This window comes from Aspergillus wentii (genome assembly GCF_001890725.1).
Source record: "Aspergillus wentii DTO 134E9 unplaced genomic scaffold ASPWEscaffold_1, whole genome shotgun sequence".
In the NCBI taxonomy this organism is placed as follows: domain Eukaryota; kingdom Fungi; phylum Ascomycota; class Eurotiomycetes; order Eurotiales; family Aspergillaceae; genus Aspergillus; species Aspergillus wentii.
The window spans coordinates 1,535,575-1,555,692 of NW_024467832.1; the positions used below are offsets into that span (position 1 = coordinate 1,535,575).

General features: G+C 51.2%; 9 protein-coding genes across 9 annotated transcripts; 6 read left to right on the plus strand and 3 right to left on the minus strand.

Moving 5' to 3' along the window:
• Positions 1-77: 77 nt before the first annotated feature.
• Positions 78-3,250, minus strand: ASPWEDRAFT_47379 (uncharacterized protein; the record flags this gene model as incomplete). Its single annotated transcript, XM_040836955.1, has 5 exons — positions 78-1,322; positions 1,630-2,207; positions 2,283-2,568; positions 2,625-3,100; positions 3,166-3,250. 5 exons carry the CDS (start codon positions 3,248-3,250, stop codon positions 78-80), a joined length of 2,670 nt encoding a protein of 889 aa, XP_040694258.1.
• A 1,599-nt stretch (positions 3,251-4,849) lies between these two features.
• On the minus strand, positions 4,850-8,296 carry ASPWEDRAFT_22749 (Rho family guanine nucleotide exchange factor CDC24; the record flags this gene model as incomplete). Its single annotated transcript, XM_040832376.1, has 3 exons — positions 4,850-6,207; positions 6,601-7,261; positions 7,322-8,296. 3 exons carry the CDS (start codon positions 8,294-8,296, stop codon positions 4,850-4,852), a joined length of 2,994 nt encoding a protein of 997 aa, XP_040694259.1.
• Positions 8,297-9,734: 1,438 nt separating this feature from the next.
• ASPWEDRAFT_34013 (cupin domain-containing protein) lies at positions 9,735-10,784 on the plus strand. The gene is made up of 3 exons (XM_040833911.1): positions 9,735-10,315; positions 10,359-10,424; positions 10,471-10,784. Exons 1-3 carry the CDS (start codon positions 9,971-9,973, stop codon positions 10,645-10,647), a joined length of 588 nt encoding a protein of 195 aa, XP_040694260.1. The 5' UTR covers positions 9,735-9,970; the 3' UTR covers positions 10,648-10,784.
• Positions 10,785-11,230: 446 nt separating this feature from the next.
• On the plus strand, positions 11,231-12,721 carry ASPWEDRAFT_22751 (proline dehydrogenase family protein; the record flags this gene model as incomplete). The annotated part of the gene is made up of 3 exons (XM_040832377.1): positions 11,231-11,272; positions 11,588-11,856; positions 11,914-12,721. 3 exons carry the CDS (start codon positions 11,231-11,233, stop codon positions 12,719-12,721), a joined length of 1,119 nt encoding a protein of 372 aa, XP_040694261.1.
• A 420-nt stretch (positions 12,722-13,141) lies between these two features.
• On the plus strand, positions 13,142-14,092 carry ASPWEDRAFT_166653 (pyrroline-5-carboxylate reductase family protein; the record flags this gene model as incomplete). Its single annotated transcript, XM_040830031.1, has 2 exons — positions 13,142-13,178; positions 13,227-14,092. The coding sequence occupies 2 exons, from the start codon at positions 13,142-13,144 to the stop codon at positions 14,090-14,092; spliced, it is 903 nt and encodes a 300-aa protein (XP_040694262.1).
• A 2-nt stretch (positions 14,093-14,094) lies between these two features.
• On the minus strand, positions 14,095-14,963 carry ASPWEDRAFT_47384 (uncharacterized protein; the record flags this gene model as incomplete). Its single annotated transcript, XM_040836956.1, has 2 exons — positions 14,095-14,812; positions 14,872-14,963. The coding sequence occupies 2 exons, from the start codon at positions 14,961-14,963 to the stop codon at positions 14,095-14,097; spliced, it is 810 nt and encodes a 269-aa protein (XP_040694263.1).
• Positions 14,964-15,363: 400 nt separating this feature from the next.
• Positions 15,364-17,157, plus strand: ASPWEDRAFT_99094 (uncharacterized protein; the record flags this gene model as incomplete). Its single annotated transcript, XM_040839638.1, has 4 exons — positions 15,364-15,414; positions 15,465-15,937; positions 15,985-16,934; positions 16,985-17,157. The coding sequence occupies 4 exons, from the start codon at positions 15,364-15,366 to the stop codon at positions 17,155-17,157; spliced, it is 1,647 nt and encodes a 548-aa protein (XP_040694264.1).
• Positions 17,158-17,591: 434 nt separating this feature from the next.
• Positions 17,592-18,931, plus strand: ASPWEDRAFT_166656 (NAD(P)/FAD-dependent oxidoreductase; the record flags this gene model as incomplete). The annotated part of the gene is made up of 2 exons (XM_040830032.1): positions 17,592-17,795; positions 17,849-18,931. 2 exons carry the CDS (start codon positions 17,592-17,594, stop codon positions 18,929-18,931), a joined length of 1,287 nt encoding a protein of 428 aa, XP_040694265.1.
• Positions 18,932-19,121: 190 nt separating this feature from the next.
• On the plus strand, positions 19,122-20,087 carry ASPWEDRAFT_166657 (dihydrodipicolinate synthase family protein; the record flags this gene model as incomplete). Its single annotated transcript, XM_040830033.1, has 1 exon — positions 19,122-20,087. One exon carries the CDS (start codon positions 19,122-19,124, stop codon positions 20,085-20,087), a length of 966 nt encoding a protein of 321 aa, XP_040694266.1.
• Positions 20,088-20,118: the final 31 nt, after the last annotated feature.

Genomic DNA, 20,118 nt, shown 5'->3' on the forward strand with positions numbered 1-20,118 from the left:
GGTAGCTAATAAAGTAGTAGTATTAAGGAGCTCCAATAATGAAAAGAAATATCCAATCCATTTTTAATCAACTCCGTCTATCTATGTGGCGTTGTGCCTCCAAAATTTATCGCGTAGGGCAAATCTGACGGCCCGTGGGTATTAACCAAATGAATGACGCTCCCTCCAGAACTTCCCGAGATATTCGATCGCACTCGCCGGAGTGAGCGATTCGATGGTGTCCGAGGAATTGCCAGCGTCTGGTGCTGTGGATCTCGATATCTGGACACGGTCGGACTGTGCCCCGTCGGCGCCGTGTAAAGCGATCGATTCTCCCATGTCGACGCATTTGAAGGGCGTAGACTATTACTCCGGCCCCGGGAAAGTGCCTCACTATCGTCGTTGTAGTCCATCGTATCCGTCTCTCCCTCTTCATCCGACGGCCCAATAACCGACTCACTGTCGCCGCGAGAGCTACTACTCCGGATTTCGTCCAACATTTGTGGTTCAAGCGATTTCATCCCTCTCAGCAACTCCGCAAACACATGCATCAGCTCGCGGAATTCTGCCTCGTGCAGTTCATGCGGGGAAAATCGCGCGCGCTCATAGAGAGCAACAAACTCCCCACCAACCTCCGGCGGGTTGACCACATTCAACGAAGTCAAGTGTTGCAGGTACTCTCGCAGCCCCATCGACGCCGGTCGCTGCAGAACCTCCACGACCTGCGTATCGGGGATAGACTGTTCGTTGGCGGAAAAGGCCTGCGCAGCGAAGAAAAAGGGATCCGGCGGCGCAAGAGATACAGCCTTCGCTTCAATCAGATGTGGCAGTTCCTGTACCACGGTCCGATACGAAAGATCCGGTAAATCCACCGAGCAAGGCGATGACCAGCCGGGATGCTCGACGTGGCCCCAAGGCGGTCGTTCGCGGTCCACCACCAGCATCTGGTAGTTAGCAAAAGTATCCTTATCTGCAGCCGTATCCCTGGGTCGCGCTTGGTATGCGATGATCGCGCTGCGGGCGAAATTATCCATCACCAGTCGTCGCACGCTCTTGCCCACATCCTCCTTCTCGACGGGGATCCATGATTTGGGGATTCCGGTTAGGGCGCTGCGGTTGGTGTAAATTCGGGTTGCGTAAATGAGAATCGCTAGTGCGAAAGTGATGATGTATGCGCCAGCAATGCAGAAGATGCTAATGAGGTTCTTTGTTTTGTAGCATTGGTAGATCGCGTCGGCGGGGGTCAGGAGAATAAGGCAGAAGAGGATGAAGGACAGGAAGATGAAGGCGGTAGAGTTGAGAACGCGATAGAGATTCAGGACCATAGTAGCTGGCGCATGATACTGCGCTCTGCAGCATCTGCCCTCATTCAAGCCTTCAGCTTCGACTGGCCATGGATATGAATGGATTAAAAATGCGGTTAACGATGACGAATGTTGTGGTGGAGATGGACGGCGCAGTTGGAGAAGTACCCGATCATCACGTGATATATTCAGGGGAATTACTGCGAAACAATATAAAAATAAACAATAAACATGGTATTCTATCTAGTGGATTTAATCATTACAGTCCCATTCGATACGACATTATCTATTGCTCTACGCTCCAAGCAGAAACGCTAAAAGAATACGCTTAATCCGAAACGGCAACCTCATCCTCCCAGCCGGCAGGCTCACCCCGAGCACGGCGGATCACTCGTTCGATACCATCCAGACCCTTCTTCAGGACATCCATCTTGGGACCGTAACTCAAACGGACAAAGTGGTGGCAAGGACTGTCGAACAGGTCACGTCGCTTGGCGGGGTTCAGATCGAAGAAGATTCCGGGGACCACAATGACCTTTTCGTACAGGAGGGCATTGAAGAAGTTCAGTCCGTCGGAGATGTTGGCATCCTTGGGGAGGGGAGGCTCGATGGAGGTCAGATCGAGCCAGATGTAGAAAGTGGCTTGGGGAACGTCCTGGACACGGAATCCAATCTCATGGAGACGCTTCAGGACAAAGTCTCGCTTCTCACGGAAGTGAACCTGCAAGGCCTTCATCTCCGCGCGCACCAGCGATGGCTCCATCATAGGGATGGCCGCCTCCTGGAAAGGAGCGTTGGCACCACCGTCCAGGTAGGAACCGGCAGAACCCAGGGCATCAACGAATTCCTTGGGACCAACCACCCAGGCGATACGCCAGCCAGGAAGACGGAAACGCTTGGTGAGACCGTCAATCAAAAGCACATCTAGACGAGTTAGCATCATGAGAACGCCCCAGTTCTTGCACGCCATTTCACGAGAGACGGGGGAAGTATGCGAACCATCTTTGTTGACGTCAACCACGTTTGCGGCACCACTGATGGTCGAACCATCGCAGTCAGTAGTGTAGTTGTATCCACCGTAGAACTCATCCAGAATCAAAGTGGCACGATCTCTGCAGATATCTTGGATGCGCTTCAGCTCGTCATTGGGCACGAAGTGACCAGTAGGGTTACGGGGGTTGGAAGTCAGAAGCACCGAAGTACCACGGGCGATTTCTTCGGCGATCTTATCGGGGTGGATGTGGTAGTGGTCTTCTTGCGCCAGAGGCATGGGGATGGGGGCAATCTAAGAAATCCATCGTCAACACCACATCCGATATTTCCTTTTTATACAAAACTCACGTTCTTGAACAGCGACAACATCTCCGAGTACGCAGAGTAATCGGGAATGGGGAATGACAGGTACGAATTGCCCAGAATTGCAGCAATTCGGATCAACCCCGCACGACCACCGGGCACAATGCAGACGTTCTCCCAGGTATACTGGCTGGCCTTGCCCTGACGGTAGTGCTCATTGTACAGCCTGGCGACAGCAGCTCGGAGAGGCTTGATACCAGCGGTCGGGCCGTACTCACGCGCAGCGGAGGTGATGGGGATACTCGTCGGGCGGGGGAAACTGCCCTCGATCTCGTCGTCGGCCTCGGGGGCACCCTGGCCTAGGTTGGCCCAGCCAGAGGGATCTTCAGCGTAGCCATGCTCGGTGGCACGCTCAGTACACCAGACAACACCAGTAGAGGCACGGGTGGCATCGAGACCAGCGTGGGGACGGTGACCCTCGTGGGCACTACGGAATTGACGATGGGTTTCGGAGCGGCTTTCTATAGAGACCAAGTCAATGACAGGATTCAGAGGTAAAAGAGAAGAGGTTGGATAGATCACGCACCGTTTTCCGACAGCTGCTTGCCAACAGAGAAACGTCTGCTGTCGGTAGGACGCAAGATGCTTACGCGACGTCCGGAGAAGGACATTTTGAAGCTCTGCAGAAATTCTTGGCACGAGTTGGAGATAGGATTCAGACAATCAACGAGTGTTGATCGATGCAGATAAGAGACAAGCGAGGATTGGAGAAAAGACACGAAGAATAAAAAGGAAGGGAAAAGCCAAGGTATGGGGTACAGTAGTCTCTTTTATGAGAGATTCTGGCTCTGCCTTCTGTTGGATCGAATTCTACGACCCCGCTGATCCCAGCTGACAGCCTCAGGCCCTCCGCGAGTCGTCCAGACAATGGCTGGATATTATTGATCAAGAACCGCTACAGAGTTACCTAAAATAATCCATTCGATCCTTTCCAAAAGGCCAAATGATAATTAAATCCCTCAATTTTGGCCGCCTTCGAAAAAAAGAAACAATCGGCCCTACACGTATGCCGCGATAAATGCCTCACTCGCACGCACGCACACAAACACCTCTCTCCTGAGTCTTTTTACAGAAGTCCAAAGACATGAAACCATTCATAGCAAGTCTTTGCTAGTTTCAAATATCCCGATTCTGGATTCCGAAGCCCTGCTAAACCACTAGCAGCAGTTATCAGCCCAACTGAAGTCTCCGATCGACTCCACAGGTGGCTCAGTCGGATGTTGCCCGACGAAGCCGACGCCTGTGACGACCTGAGATGGAGTCCAGATGGTGATAATTGAACGGAGTATTTCATCATCATCAGCCACTATTGACTATTGCCCATCTAGAATTAGATATCTTCCAGAGTCGCCCAGAAAAGCAAAAAGAACATCGGATCCATCGGCAGTTGTTTGAGCCTTGGGGGGGTTTCGGAACTCGCCACGAGGTCTCCAACCGCCGTCAACTGACCGTCTCCAACTCTCCAACGACGATTCGTAGTTGCTGGCCCACCTTCTCCTGAGGATGATGATGGTAGCGTGTGAAGATCACGCTGGCCGATAGTGGCGAATTGCTGTTTTGGGTAGTCTTTCAGCATCTAGATGCGGATAAACGATACGTAGCAAATAAGAAATGGTATATCGAAGGACGATTACAGGAATATGAATACGACAGTCCAGCCTTAAATGCAAAAAAATATACATCTCATGCCTTGGTAACTTGGGAAATTGAAAGAAGAAAAAGACAAAAACAAGCTGATCGGTCGAACAGCGGTATACGTACATCATGCAGTCATTGGTTCATGGACATCAAGAAAAATGGTCATCACCAGCAACCCCCCAAGAGGGCCCCGTTAGATAGAAAGCAACAAAGAGTAACATGGTCAAGACATCAACTGCTCCTCGCGGAGACAGAACAAGAAAAAGGAAACCTGCGTTCGAACTGAACCCCGTGAAAAGACAGTCAGCAGGTTCAGGATGGGAACAGCCAGTCAACCGTGCACTCGGGGAAATCAGGAAACACAGGAAGCCCTTCTCTCTCTCTATTTCTTGGGTTAGATCGAATAGCTTCTCAACACTCTCAAGCCAATCCAGTTGGAACGGAGTTGAAGAAGAAGCTCATCAGACAAGGCTGGAATGAATGCTTCATTGGCCTTCCACCTCATTAGAATTGAAAACACAAAACATTAAAAACCGAGTTTGCTCTCCTAGACAATCGGTTCCTCTATCGCTCTAATTCTCAACCGCTTGACAATAAAGTTGAATTTCCCCCACCTGGCCCTTGGCGAGCATGTCACGGTGCTCTTCTCGCCATTCCATGAACGCCAGCTGAACAGCCTCGTCACTGTCGATAGTCACATAATCACCGTCCTCATCCCGGTAGCGCAGCCGGACAGATTTGTTGCCAATAGATTTATTGGTAAACCTGGCCAGTTTGGCGTCGACCCGGTCTGTCAGGGAACGGAACAAGATATTGCTGGCAATGACCAAAGTCACGTAATTGTCATCAAAATTTACCTTTGCTTTGAGCTGAGTAGGCATAAATGGTTCTTCACCCGGTTCATGAGTCAATGGGGAAGTGGGCTGCTCAGAAGCTGGCGGTGTAGTCCTGGTCTCTGAATATTGAGGCTCGTGGAAATGAGTAGGGGTATTCCGCTGGTCAGGATGCGCACGAATAGGAAGGTTGCCATTCGTTGGCGAGTTGGTTTGGCTTCGGTTTACAGGCGCCTTCATGTTGGCCATGTGGGCAGGGATTGGTGGGACAGGGACGTTATCGACCGTCTGCATCGTGTGGGCTCCCATGTACCGACGCGATTCAGGATTGTGGTGATTATGGATATCTGGGCTACTTGCAGAGCGCATCCTCTGTGCCAGGCCGTTGGCCGCCGCCTGGCTTTGGGGCCCAGACATAGGGGGTAGAGAAGGGCGCTGTGCAGACCGTCCATTGGGCGTATTGAAGTAGGGGTTGGAACTGGCACCATCTCTCGACGCACCGCGAGACACTGCAGGGGCGGTGTATCGGTTTGGTTCCTCGTTCCAGGTGTTGGATGGTGTCGCTTGGCGGCCATAGGTATACCCAGCTGACTGGGAGCTTGACCTTGTGGATGGGGTCTCGGCGACGGGTGAAAAGTAGGAGTTGGCATTCCTTTCTGCGGGTGACATGCTTCCATTGGCGAATTGAGTGTGCACGGACAAGTTTGGATCGGGGATCGGGAAGCGAGGGGGTCGAGCAGCCGAAAGGGGGTTGGAACTGCCACTTCCTCCTGTGGCGGATCGAGTTCTAAGACTAGTACTTGAGGCATTTCGGCTCATCGGAAATTCGGAAAAGAACGCGGCCTCCTTGGTTGCCTGCTCTTCGGCATCGTATTCCTGCTGGTAAGGGTTCGGCATGTTCGTAATGCCTCTCATGTACATGAACTCGGTTTCAGATGTACCGGTGTTTCGGGCACTGCGTTGTTCTGCTTGAATTGCTCGTTGGTTGTCGATTTCCTTGTACCATTTGCGCATTATGTCTTCATTTGTGTAGCGTATGATGAAGTTGTCCACCACACCGGGGTCACCTTTCCAGAAGATCTGAATCCGGTAGGAACCTGGGAGAAAAAAAATGTTAGGGAGACACCCAACAAACTCCGTCTATCAAGATAATCGTACCTGGCTTTTGAAGGCAAACAATATCCGTCACATTCGCCATGTAGATGCGGCCTTTCAGTTGAAGACGCATCTTTCCCTTTGCAGTAGTAGTCGGTTTGTCCTTGCCCACGATGAGTTTTGTTTTTTGCTTGTTGGGGTTGACGTCCTTGCAGCAAAGGAGGATTCGTTCAAAAAGGTAAATGTGATACTATAGTCGTACAAAATGGTAAATACCCATTCAAGTCAGCAAGCTGTAGACTTATTACTGTCGACCCGCGATATTCTAAACAAAAGACTGAAAATGATAGGGGAAAGGGGGGAGGGAAAGGATTATGCGGAGTGCCATGACACACTGTTCTCTTTGCGCTTGCCAGATGAATCACCGAGCTTTTCCTTGGCCAAGGTCAATTCTTGTAACTCTCTGGTTTGAAGGGAAGCTGCGGATTTATCATGGGGCTGTGGGCATATGTCCTTCAAAACGCTCAAACCATTATGGTCAGAGGAAGGTATAGGGCCATGATTTAGGGAGGGGTTCGATGAGCTAGATGATTCGGGAAGGCTCTTGACTGAATCTCTGAGCCAGGGTGCATAGATCCTCGGGTTGGGATAAGCAATGGGAGAGGCGGAATCTTTAGAAACCACATGGGAAGAGTGCTTGGGCTTGGTGAACTCCAATTTTATGTGCAATCCAAACTCTGCGCGGTGGGCAACGCTCGCGGGCCAAAAATCTTCATAAACGTGGGTGACAGATAGGGTACAAACCTCTCTTTCTGAGGACTCCTTGCCATTGTCGCCCTTCAAGACAGTGAATGTGCCAAAGCGGAGTAGCTCGCCAAATGTATCGACTTTGAGTGTTTTCCAGTCATCCACCCGGTCTGCAAGGTCGACGACTGCAGAGGCTAGGTGTTCTTTATCGATTGCATCATTTGCAGAATCCAGCACAACCTGAATGGTATCGATCGCCCTTAAAATATCAGTTTTAAGGTCCTCATTTTCTGTTTGCTTGCGCAATTCCTTTAAAAGGTTAGTGGTTAGTTAAAATAAAAACATAAATACAGGACAATCGATACTCACTGTGAGCATAAGTGGATATTTGGTCAACCGCTGAAAGGGCTTGACAAAGAATCCATTAAGGGTAGAAGGTTGGGCAACCATTTGTTGAAGATCCAGGGGTCTTGGGGCGGCTCTTATCTTGTCCCACTCCTTTAAACAAACTGCGTCGCAGCGCATCTGGTTCGAAATGAACGGTTCGTACTGTGCGAAACCCTCTTCGTGTTGGATGAAAAGCTCGCCCCAGTTCTGCATTTCCTCGGGCAAAGCGTAGTGTTGTTCCATGCGGATAAGGAATCGTTGGGCAAAATCAAGAAGGTTGTTCAAGTTCAGGAAAATCTGATGGCTAGCATCCCCCGTTAGAGCACCGGTCTCTTCCAACTCCTTTTTGAGGGCCTGCAGATTCTGAAGATGATGAACGTAGTCGCGCTCGGTTTCCAGCAGCTCCTTAAGAATGTGTTCCCTCTTGGTCAATTTAACCCCTGTGCCTTTTGCGGGGGCACCTGTCTGAACCTCGGACGGTCGCTTGAGCTGGCCCTGCATCTCCAGGATGTCCAAGACACGATTGACCATCTTGATAACCTTGATGAAACCGGTTGTGCTGTCTCCATACAGATCGGTGATCAGAAAGCAGTCCTGCTGGGGGAAGGCCAACTCCTGCAAGCAAGCCTGAAGAAACTTGAAGGTGGCGGCCTTGGGGCGTTTGGCCTCGGCGACCTTTTCGGGAACTTCGAGCAATTCATCGGGACCGGAAGCATTGTAAATGGTCAACAACGGATAGCCATTGCGGAGGCAATTCCATAACGAGGCCACGGGGTCGGTAATTCCCTGCGTCCGGTCCTCCTCCTCCATCTCACGCATATGGGGTTCGAAATTGGGGACTTCGGCCAGCCGCTTCTTTAGATTGCCACAGCTCTGATAGATTCCCTCACCGCCGCGGCGGTTGATGATGTTGTCCTCGGCGATAGGGGCGCCATTTGAGATTGCGGCTTCGATCATCTCGACTTCCCCCCGACTGTTCGGGTCGTGGGTGTGATGACCAACCAGCGAATGTAGATCGAGGGAGAGGGTTCAAATCCGCGCAGCAGATCCGGGGAGAGACAAGGTGGGAAGAGATGACAGGCGTTGGACGGAGACGTCGAGCATGGATTTCTGGGATGGGATGCGACCCGGTGGACCGATGCGGGATGGATGGCGCAAGCGAGCAGCTAAAGGGAGAAGGAAAGTGGAGATAAACTACTATCGAGCCCGACAACCAGGAGTTCTCGACTCTTTGAGGGGGGAAGAGAGAGAGAGAAAGTAAGAGAAAGAGGAAGAAAACGGTGAGAACTTTTTTTTTGTTGTTTAGTTGTTTCTTGACTCTTCCCTGTTGGTGAAATTCTCCGACCCTTGCTGCTTCTGCCACCAAACACACCTAGTTCGACTGGGAATTTTAGGAGGGATCGAGATAAAAAGGGTGGTGTGGGGTTAGTACCGCTGCAGCCAGTGCTTGGAACCGGAGGAGAAATAATGGGGGGGAGAAAAGGGATAACGATGGAGAGCAGGAAAGGAGTCAATAAAAAGGATGAGGATAAATATCGAAGCAAGAAGGAGATGAAATGGAAGAGAAGGGGAGATGGATGGATGAAGGTGAGGAGGGAAAAGAGAAGAGAGAGGACAGTAGGGAGAAGAGCGTCAGTGACGGAAACTGGTAGCGCGCGTCAAGTGAATGGATGTGGAGAGGAAGAAGAAAAAGAGGGAAAACAAAAAAGAATCGGGCGGAAGATTCAGAGATCGATAATTGAGGCGAATATTGATTGGAAAGGCGACTAGAGAGGAAGCTGTTGAACACGTAGAGCAAGGAAGCATGAGGTATTACGGAGGCTACTATTACTACACATTGGGTTGGGCGACATATGTATGTCCTGCAACAGACGTCGGGTTCTCTCGACAGGTCCATGTCATGGCTGGGAATATGTCATTTACGGGGCACATTGATATCATCTGGCTGGGTTTGACAACTGGAAGTTGATGATACAAACAGTCAACCATGCAGTAGTGAAGAAGAAGCAACCCCTGAGTGAAGCACCAGTGTTTCGAGATGAAAGTGTGTGTGTGTGTGTGTGGTGTGGGTGTGGAAGAAATGCCGCACAGCCCAACAGGAAGGGGAAGGAATAATGAGGTTATGAGACCACTGGATGCTGGAATACTGGTCGAATTGAGTCTGTGATGGATGGAATCAATAAAGTCCCCCTACTTGTGCTTGCAGTGGATATCATATCGAATTATTTGATTCTTGCAGTTGCCATCCAAACCAGCTGGTTTTGACAGTCGCTGGCGTTGTGCCGTTTCGGGTTAGCTTGCTGACTCAGTGGTCATGTGATCTGTACAGCATCCGGACTGACGACGGCGACAGACACGAGGAACATGTTTCAATCATCATAATGAAGCTGTTATCCTCAGATCACGAGGTGGTTGACAGTCTTGTTATATCAGGTTGAATTATGATTCAGGCAGATACATCGGATAGTAGACCGATGTTTGAACCAGATGCTTCATCGGTGCTTCATCCGGCACCATGTGACGACAATGACAGTCATACCTGCAGGCTGACGTCTATATATTTGATGTTTTTTACCATCAAACTTCAATGGATTAGCTATATATCCCATCTTTGACCAACAGGTTGAAACAATGCGCAGTCTTGACCAAATCGAACCAGAAGCTTTCTGGATTAGTCCCACCCCACATGTGCCCAACTCCAAGCTCCCTGTTCTAGTCTATCGCAACGCTCTGCAAGATACCAGTCAGGAGAACATCCTCGATACCATTGAGCCCAATGACTGGCTAAAGGGTGGTCGGTTTACGACTTACAAGAAAGCGCATTTCCACACTACTGTCCACGAATGCTATGCGGTTATCCAAGGCCGTACGACATATCAACTGGGAAAGTCGCCAATAGATACGGATTTCAACAATGAAGGTCAAGAGAATGGTCGGAAGCTATCAGTTCAAAAAGGAGACGTCTTTGTGCTTCCAGTATGTGCTACTTTCATCACAGGGACAAGTTAACAATCCAAAGGCCGGCATTAGTCACTGCTCCTTGGAGTCGGAAGGAGATTACGAGTATATTGGACTCTATCCTAGAGTAGGTTTGCGATAACTTGGACTTTCTTTTCTGCTAACACGTATAGGAACCATCAGGGGCCAAGGCAAGATTCGATATGAACTACGGGTTACAACCGGAACATGAAACTGCAGAGCTGGCAGCTAAATGCGATCGACTTCCCATTCCTGCTTTGGATCCTCTTTATGGGCAAGATGGACCTCTTCCAAAATTGTGGAGGGAAACTTTTGAAAGATCACCGTAGGGATCATGCTACAGCATGTTCATCGTTGCCATGTTTGCAATTATACACCTACAGACCTGTCACTCTAAACGTATCTATTGCCTCAATACTAAAGAATGTTGATAGTCAAATTGATAAAGAAAAGGGTTGCAATCCACCAACTCGAGTTTTGTCGAATTGTAGTGAATGCTCCACAGATTCACCAACAGGCTCACTCCCAGAACAGTAAAAAGTTCCTGTCCGTCCAAGTACCCCTCACTTGGCAGTGAATTAAAGACAGATAATTCTAGATTCATTCGCTTGACCCCTTTATTCAGTCGAAGATAGAATATCGGCACGGGGACCGAGTATGCAACCCCGCGTCGGGAAGCGCTCCTGGAACGATATCCCATGATAGCCAACAGAAAGTGCATCCATCGTGCAGTAAATGAGCGACAGGCTCTTGTTGAGCTGTACAAACTCACCTGCATCGTTATCAGCACCGGGAGGTCAACCGATGAAGTCTGGAAACGAAATGAGGGGGATGTGAAGAAACAATGCTGATAAATAGCTGGCTGCTCTGATGTAGATAGTATCTCCAGATATACCATCAAGCATTTAAGAAATGTTGACTCTATTCCCTGAGAAAATCATCCCCACACGGACCGTGAGTGTCTTTGCTTCACGATGCCATTCTGTTCCATCAAGAGGCTATCAAAACATCCGCTTCAATTCCACCCTTAGAGTGTCTGAGAACAGCCCCAACCTCTCGCCTGCTTCTTCTCTCCCCCCTCTTTTGGCTCTCCCCACCAGCGTTCTGCTCCGTTCCCTCCTCGTCGCCACCATCTCTTCGAAGCCCTATCTACTCCTTCCCTCCCTTTCCATCCTATCCCTTATCTCCAAGCCGAATAGAGGGCTTCTGCTGAATGCGGAGCGAAATGTGATCCTCCATGCTATTCTGAAAAAGACTTTCTACAAGCAGTTTTGCGCGGGAGAGACAGGCCTGGAGACGAAAGACACCCTCCGGCACTTTAAAGCGATGGGCTTTCGGGGTACAATCCTCACATACGCCAAAGAGACCGTGTTCGATCACAAAACGAACAATACACATGGGCTGGGTATTGCAAAGAGTGAGAAGAACAAAGAAGCCACAGGCTCAGCGGTGGAGCATTGTGCCAATATCGAGGCCTGGCGTAAAGGAACAGTAGAGACTATTGGTCTCCTCGGCGAGGGGGACTATCTAGCTCTCAAGTATGTGAACACAGAAAACTCAACTCATCTAATGGACAGCAGCTGACATGACCTTAGATTGACCGGGGCTGGCCCAACAGTCACTGAAGCCTTTGCAGCCGGAGATCTCCCACCACAACAGATGATCGATGCACTGGAAGAAATCTGTCTGAAATCCAGAGATCGCAATGCCCGCATTTTAATTGACGCTGAGTCGCAGCATTTCCAATGGGGTATTCTGCGGGTGACTCTCGATCTTATGCGGAAATACAACCGAGACGGATACGCTTTGGTCTACAATACGTACCAGGCATATCTCAAGAGCACACCCACCACACTGGCCAAACATCTCACTGCCGCCAGCGAGGAAGGGTTCACACTCGGCCTCAAGCTGGTTCGAGGGGCGTATATCGCATCGGACAAGAGGTCTTTGATTCACGATACAAAGGGAAACACCGATGATGCCTACGATAGCATCGCCCAGGGTGCACTACGACAAGAGATTGGAGAGTTCGGGGCACCCAACGGCCGTCCATTCCCATCAGTAAACCTCTTCCTAGCAAGTCACAACAAGGGCAGCGTGGTGGCCGCTCATCAACTACACAAGCAGCGGACCAAGGATAATCTGCCAACAGTGCCAGTGGCATTTGCCCAATTGCACGGCATGTCTGATGAAGTGAGTTTTGGACTATTGCAGATGAAGGGTTCGGATGGGACACCGGAGGTATATAAATGCTCTACATGGGGTGGAATGGGAGAGTGCCTGGCGTATCTTCTTCGGAGAGCGATTGAGAATCGTGATGCCGTGTCGAGAACGGGGGATGAATATACTGCATTGAAGGCTGAGGTTAGAAGACGGATTAAGTCGATCTTCTCTTTCTCTTAGCTCATGATTTTGGATGTCGACTTATGGTTAAACTGAACGCTGAAATGAAATGACTTCTTCTTTACACTTATATTATTATCGAGAAGTAATTACTCGAAATGATCCGAGACAGGGTATGTAATATAGGCTGGGATTCAATTATATTCCTCAAACAGTAACAGTCACGAATATAGGTGGATAGCTAAAAATATCGGGTATCTGCATCCTCCCAGCGATATTAGTAAAGAAGAACTATATTACACAGTCACTATCGAATATCAGTATTCGTACCGAACAAGATATGACCTCAAAACTGGGTCTACATGTAGATATTTCTCCACATCGGATGGCTTCCCGATGCCCCGCAGAGGGGTTGCTCTGATTTATATACGATTAAAAAAAACATGTTTTTGACAAGACATCAAGTAAATTGATTTCAAAATGGCCAATACGAATACTCTCTGTATCTTGGGTTGTGGTATGTATAGCTTCGCTCATATTGAATTGTTTAATCTAACACTCCCAGGCAATCTGGGTGTCGCCATCCTCAACAGTCTGATCAACACCCCCGAAAATAGCAACAATGTTCTATTCAATCGTTTCATCGCCTGCGTGCGGAGCGAGAATTCAGAGCACAAATTGACAGCGCGATTCGCCCAGCACTCTCACAAGCTCTCCGTCGTCAGAAACAACACTGTCCAAGCTGCTCGAGACTCGGACGTGGTCATTTTGGCCGTCGATCCCGCCGATATCGAAAGAGTCTTGACCCAGCCGGGTCTCCGTGAAGCTCTTGCTGATAAGTTTCTCATCAGCGTGGCCGCAGGCTGGGAACGACAGAAGCTCGAGAGCACCTTGTACGGCAGCGAAACGACGGCTGAAAATGCTGCTGGTCGGGCGTGGGTAGTCCGCACTCTGCCTAATATCGCTGCGCTGGTTTCGCAGTCTCTCACGGCCATTGAGATTTCCGAGCCCGCCTTGCCGGCTGAATATCTCCAGCTAGCAGATTCCATCTTCGAGAAGATTGGAAAGGTGGTCCATGTTCCTCCGCGGTTGATGGATGCGACAACTGCCGTGGCGGGATCAACACCTGCTTTCTTTGCTATCATTGTGGATGCGATGATTGATGCAGCGGTGGCTGTAGGCATGCCCAGAGACATGGCGAATACCATGATCCTCCAGGCAATGCAGGGCTCAGCGAGTATCATGCAGAGTGGAGTGCATCCATCTCTGCTACGAGACCAAGGAACCTCGCCCGAGGGATGCACGATTGGCGGAGTGATGGTGCTGGAGGAGGCGGGTGTGAGAGGACATGTTGGCCGGGCATTGCGAGAGGCCGTTACGGTTGCTCGGTTGATGGATGGGACCCGGCATTTGAATGATACGAGACAGTAAACCTAGGATAATATTCTTGATGGAATGGCAAATGCTCTATGAAAAAAGGACCGTAACTCCATGTTCGTAAGGCATCCGAACCCAAATGCAGGCACAATTCGTACACATCTCATCACTGTCGCTGAGGGAAGATGGCTCCTCGTCACGGCCAGTCGATCTGACCACGGCACTGCGTACTGGCGATTATACAGATCCAGCCCTATTAGGTGTATGGGGGTTGCCACGAGCTGCGACAGGACCGGCACGACCATCTGAGTGATGACCGTCTTGGAATGAGAGTGAGACGTCAGACTGTCGGGAATCAGTTCTGAGCACCAAGGAGCCAACGTGAAGGATCCAAAGATGGTTGCAGCATCGCGAACTAGAAAGGTGGCCGTAGCTGCTGTCGACACTGCTCGAGTGGACCGAAGCGCTGTCTTTGCGATGGGGTCGGGGCTATTGCCGAATAACTGTGCAAAGCTGATGTCCTTCCACACGCCCAGAGGGACGTTCACTGCAAAGGTCGATATGAAAGTGATCGAAGCAGAGCTTGAGGGATGCGTTTCTCTGGTGACGGTGTCTGTTGCGTTGGCGACGGCGTACGTCGCAGCGTAGAGCGTCCAGACGAGGCCAAAAGGGCGAGAGAAGACAAATCGGCCAGGATGTCTAAGAGCTGCGATGGCGTGAGCGCGAAGACCACGAAGGAGGGGCTTGTTGGATGACGCTTTTTCTGTAAGGGATCTATGCAAAATTTTGTGTGAGTATTTATTCATCCATCATGGAGAAGTGATAATACCAACCTGTCGAGGAGGGTCACGGTGGGAGCCACCAGCGTGGCCGAAACCGCAGCAGCAGCCAAATCGCCTGCCAATTGACCTTTGGAATCCGCCATGATAGCTCTGATTCTTCCGACTCAATTGATTCCATCATCAACGGATATATTCTTTTGCTCGGGCGCATCCGAGTGATGTACATCTCATCGGCTGCCCTCCCGACGATATCAAGGCAATGCGGGGCAGCTTCACTTCGGCCTCGACACCGTTTGGATGATGCAAGCTGCAGCGCCTCCACCGTTGATAGAGCTATGATTGTTGTTGTCACGATGCGGAGATGCTATCTGCATCACCTTCGGATGCACCCCCGACCATCATGGGGATAAAATGCCAGCTGGGACGCTGTCCTGGGGTTGTTGAATCACAAACCCCGTGAACATGGCTTCTGCAAGAATGTTGTCCTCGAATCTCTCTCGTTCTGCGCGTCTGCGGCCCAACTTCCTCTCCGTCCAGAAGCGCATGAAGGCTACTGTTCCCTTCAGACTTCCCGACCCTCGAAACGAACCCAATGTGAGTATCTCAAGGCAAGATCTCAAGACAGATCGGTACTGACAAAACAGCCTCTCTACAAAAAAGGTTCCCCCGAACGAGCCCAAGTCGAAGCTGCCTTGACTAAGCTGCGATCTCAATTGCCCGTCCAGAGCGATATCTTCTATAATGGCAAGGCACAGCAAGTCTCCCAATCGTGGGATCAGCCCTTGCCAGCAGAACATGCCACCAAGTTCACCAACTATCCTCTTGCCAGCAAAGAGCAGGTCTCTGCAGCCATTGAGTCGGCCCTCGCGGCCAAGAAGAGCTGGGAGGAGACTCCCTTTGTCGATCGAGCTTCTATCTTCCTCAAGGCGGCAGAGCTGGTGACGACCAAGTACCGGTATGATCTGATCGCAGCGACCATGCTGGGACAGGGAAAGAACATCTGGCAGGGAGAGATTGATGCTGCCGCTGAACTGGCGGACTTCTTCCGGTTGAACTGCAACTACGCTGCAGAATTGTTGGAGAGACAGCCTACTCGAGGCTCGGATGGAATGTGGAGGTAGGTCAATCCTATTGTCAATTTGGTGAAACAAGCTGACCAGATAGTCGCGTGGAATACCGTCCTTTGGAGGGATTCGTCTACAGTATCTCGCCCTTCAACTTCACTGCCCTCGGTGGCAACTTGATTTCGGGTCCTGCCCTGATGGGCAACGTGGTGCTCTGGAAGCCCTCCCCATCCAACGTGTACGCTAGTGCCCTCGTCTACAAAATTCTACTCGAAGCCGGTCTGCCTCCCAACGTTGTGCAGTTTGTTACTGGCGATGCTGAGCAGATTACCGACGTGGCTCTGTCTCACCGCGACTTTGCCGGCCTGAACTTCATCGGTTCGTCGGACATTTTCCGCTCTCTGTATGGCAAGATTGGCGAGGGTATCGCAAACAAGACCTACCGCGAGTTCCCTCGTGTGGTGGGCGAAACCAGCGGCAAGAACTTCCACCTCGTTCACAACTCGGCCGATATCCCCAGCGCCGTTAACCACACCATTCGTGGCGCATTCGAGTACCAGGGCCAGAAGTGCTCTGCCACTTCTCGTCTGTACCTCCCCGAATCTCGGGCAGAGGAGTTCCTCACCAGCCTGAAGGCGGGTATCAACGAGATCACCATTGGCAGCCCCGACAAGAACATTGAAGCGTTCATGGGACCTGTCATCCACCGCCGCTCATTTGACAAGATCAAGTCCATCATCGACGCAAGCAACAAGGATTCATCTCTGAAGCTGGTGGCCGGTGGCACTTACGACGACTCGGTTGGCTTCTACGTTAACCCGACCGTCTACCAAGCCGACTCTCCCACGCACCGCCTCTTTGACGAGGAAATCTTCGGCCCCGTCCTGGCCGTCTACGTCTACCCCGATGCAGAGTGGAGCTCGGTTCTGAACCAGGCTGACCAGTCTGGCGGTGGATTTGCCCTGACTGGAGCTGTCTTTGCCAAGGACAGATCTGCCATTCGCGAAGCTGAGGATGCGCTCCGCTACTCGGCCGGTAACTTTTACATCAGTAAGTTTTCTGACCCATCTATCTGTATGATTGAGACTAACGATATGCAGACTGCAAGACGACAGCCGCATTGATCGGCCAGCAATCGTTTGGAGGTGCCCGAGCCAGTGGAACCAATGACAAGGCAGGAAGCTCTGATGTGCTGCGCCGATTCACGAGCCCGAGACTGATCAAGGAGGAATTCTTCCCTCAGACGGGATTTACGTACCCTAGCAACCATTAATGTAGTACTACTAGCTAGATTTGAATGAATTCAACTGCTCTGACACCACATCGTTACTTAAACTTCGTAATTTGTCGTCGTACTTCGTATCCACTCGCATCGTGAATCCATAGTCCTGTCTTATTGTATAGAATTAGAGACCAACGCAATCAACACCACGAACACAACCTCTCAACAATTTGCTCATCTAAACACGTCTGGCTCAATCTGTGGGGTATCGTATCATCAGATGATGAGATATCTTGACACATATCCCAATTGCTATTTCGGCATCGTCACCGGCAACCCTCCCGATGCTGTTATCTGCCTGCATGCATACCCCGCAATTGACCGGCAACCCTCCCGTCAATTGAAGCCATATCAACGTGTATAAATATACATTGATATAGAGCTATCCAAACAGAATAGAGAATCAGGATTAACAAAGACTCAGTATGATCAAGTCAGAACCTATCATCATCGTGGGCGGAGGCGCGTTTGGCCTTTCCACTGCCCTCCATCTCACCCAGAATGGATACACCAACATCTCCGTCTTTGAGCGAGATGACCAGATTCCTCCACGGTATTCAGCGGCCAATGATCTGAACAAGATCGTGAGAGCTGAATATGAGGATCCTTTTTACACCGAATTGACCATTGTATGTCTACCATATCCTACATCCTCAATTGTGACTCTATTAACCCAACCCAGAAAGCCATCTCAGCTTGGAAAACTCCCCTCTTCACCCCTCACTTCCACCAAACCGGTTTCCTCCACTGCGTCTCGGGCAATGCTCCCGAGAAAGCCCACGCCACGCTGGACCGTTTCCACGCCTCCGCGGAGCGACACCCTGTTATCCGCCCACATCTTGCCCCACTGGACGAGAAGACCATCCGCGAGCAGTTTTGGCAGTATACCGGGCGGTTTCCCGGGTGGCGGGGATACCTGAATCGGTTTGATGGGTATGCGCATTCGGGAAATGCGTTGGCTGCTGTGTACCGTGCGACGCAGGCAGCCGGGGTACGTTTCTTCCTTGGAGAGAACGGAGCAGTGAAGGAGGTGGTGTATGAAGAGGCAAAGGAAGGACAGGAGAGGAAGAGCATCGGGATCAGAACGCAAAAGGGACAATTCCACCCCGCGGCCAAGGTGATCATCGCTGCTGGAGCAGGAGCCGGTCGACTCGTCCCTGAACTGGGAACACAAGTCGTGGCCAAGTCCTGGTCTGTCGCACATGTTCATCTCACCGACGACGAGACGTCAGCCCTACGAGGTATCCCCGTCACTTATGCCCGCGATCTGGGATTTCTCTTCGAGCCCGATCCCAAGACCAACCTGCTCAAGTTGTGTCCCATGGGCGCTGGTTTTATCAACACGGATGCTGGGACGGGGGTGTCTCATGCCCCGCCAACTCTGGAGGCGAGTGCATTTATGCCGGTTGAGGATGAGCTGCAGGTGAGGAAGTTACTGGCGCAGACGCTTCCTGCTCTGGCGGATCGGCCGCTGGTGAAGAAGTCGTTGTGCTGGTTTGCGGATACGAGTGACTCGGACTTCATCATCGACTATGTGCCTGGGACGTCGTCGTCGGTGGTGATACTGTCTGGGGATTCAGGACATGGGTTCAAGATGTTCCCCATCATGGGCAGCTGGGTGAATGACCTCCTTGCGGGGGATGAACAGTCGGTTGTCCGATGGCGATGGAAGGACCAGACCGAGAAAAAGGGCAACTGGGGCGGGGATGTGAGTTGGAGATTGGGGGAGTCGAGGGAATTCCATACCCTCAAGGCCAAGCTGTAGCCCGTGACTCCATTGCTGTCTGTTAGTGTTTAGTGAATAGCTTCAATGAGGGGTAGAGGGGTAGCTCGGACAGCCTTCCGAGTGCTGAATCGGCTCCTCCGTCTATATAAACAGATCGTTCCTCATCTCATTTCCTCATTCTCCTTCTCATTCAATCCAAGTTTAATCACTCTTCCATATCATATTCAAAATGTCTTTCCCTCGTATCCCCCCCTCTGGCGTCTGGGTTCCCGCCGTGACAGCCTTCAACCACGAAACCGACACTCTCGACGTCGAAGCCCACAAGAAATACTGTCTCTACCTCTCCAAATGCCTCACCGGCCTCGTCATCCTAGGCACCAACGCCGAAGCCTTCCTCCTCACCCGCGAAGAACGCGCCCAAGCCATCAGCGCCGCCCGTGAAGCCGTCGGCCCCAACTACCCCATCATGGCCGGCGTGGGCGCCCACTCCACCAAGCAAGTCCTGGAACTCGCCAACGACGCAGCCCAGGCCGGCGCAAATTACCTCCTCGTCCTGCCACCCGCATACTTTGGCAAAGCCACCACCCCAGCAACTGTGAAGCGCTTCTTCGCCGATGTAGCCGCCAAAGCACCCCTCCCCGTCGTGGTGTACAACTTCCCCGGCGTGACGAACGGAGTGGATATCGACTCGGATACCATCACCGAGATCGTGCGGGCCTCGGCGGCGGCCAGTCCGAATGGCGTCAGTAACGTGGTTGGGGTGAAACTCACCTGTGCGCAGGTCGGGAAGATCACCCGATTGACGGCGGCGTTTGGCCCAGACGAGTTTGCTGTTTTTGGTGGGCAGTCGGATTTCCTCCTCGGAGGGTTATCCGTGGGGTCGGCGGGGTGCATTGCGGCGTTTGCCAATGTCGTGCCCAAGACGATCATGCAGATTTACCGATTGTACAAGGCGGGACAGGTGGAGGAGGCGTTGGCGCTGCATCGCAAGGCGGCGCTGGCGGAGAGCCCGTGCAAGAGTGGGATTGCATCGACCAAGTATGCAGCGGCTGTTTTTGCGGCCTCGAGGGCTGGAGTGGAGAATGCAGAGGAGAAATTCAAGCCGCGGACTCCGTATGAAGGGCCCGGTGATGCGGTCAAGGAGAATGTGAGGAAGGTCATTGCCGAAGTGGGTGCGATTGAAGATACTCTATAGATTGTACATGGAATAATGGATATATGAATGT

Bases quoted from the DNA above. Each gene is read 5' to 3' on its own strand.
- ASPWEDRAFT_34013 (XM_040833911.1), top strand. From the start codon at position 9,971: ATGCGCAGTCTTGACCAAATCGAACCAGAAGCTTTCTGGATTAGTCCC. The intron at 10,316-10,358 runs GTATGTGCTACT...AACAATCCAAAG, and splicing joins GAGACGTCTTTGTGCTTCCA to GCCGGCATTAGTCACTGCTC. The intron at 10,425-10,470 runs GTAGGTTTGCGA...TAACACGTATAG, and splicing joins ATATTGGACTCTATCCTAGA to GAACCATCAGGGGCCAAGGC.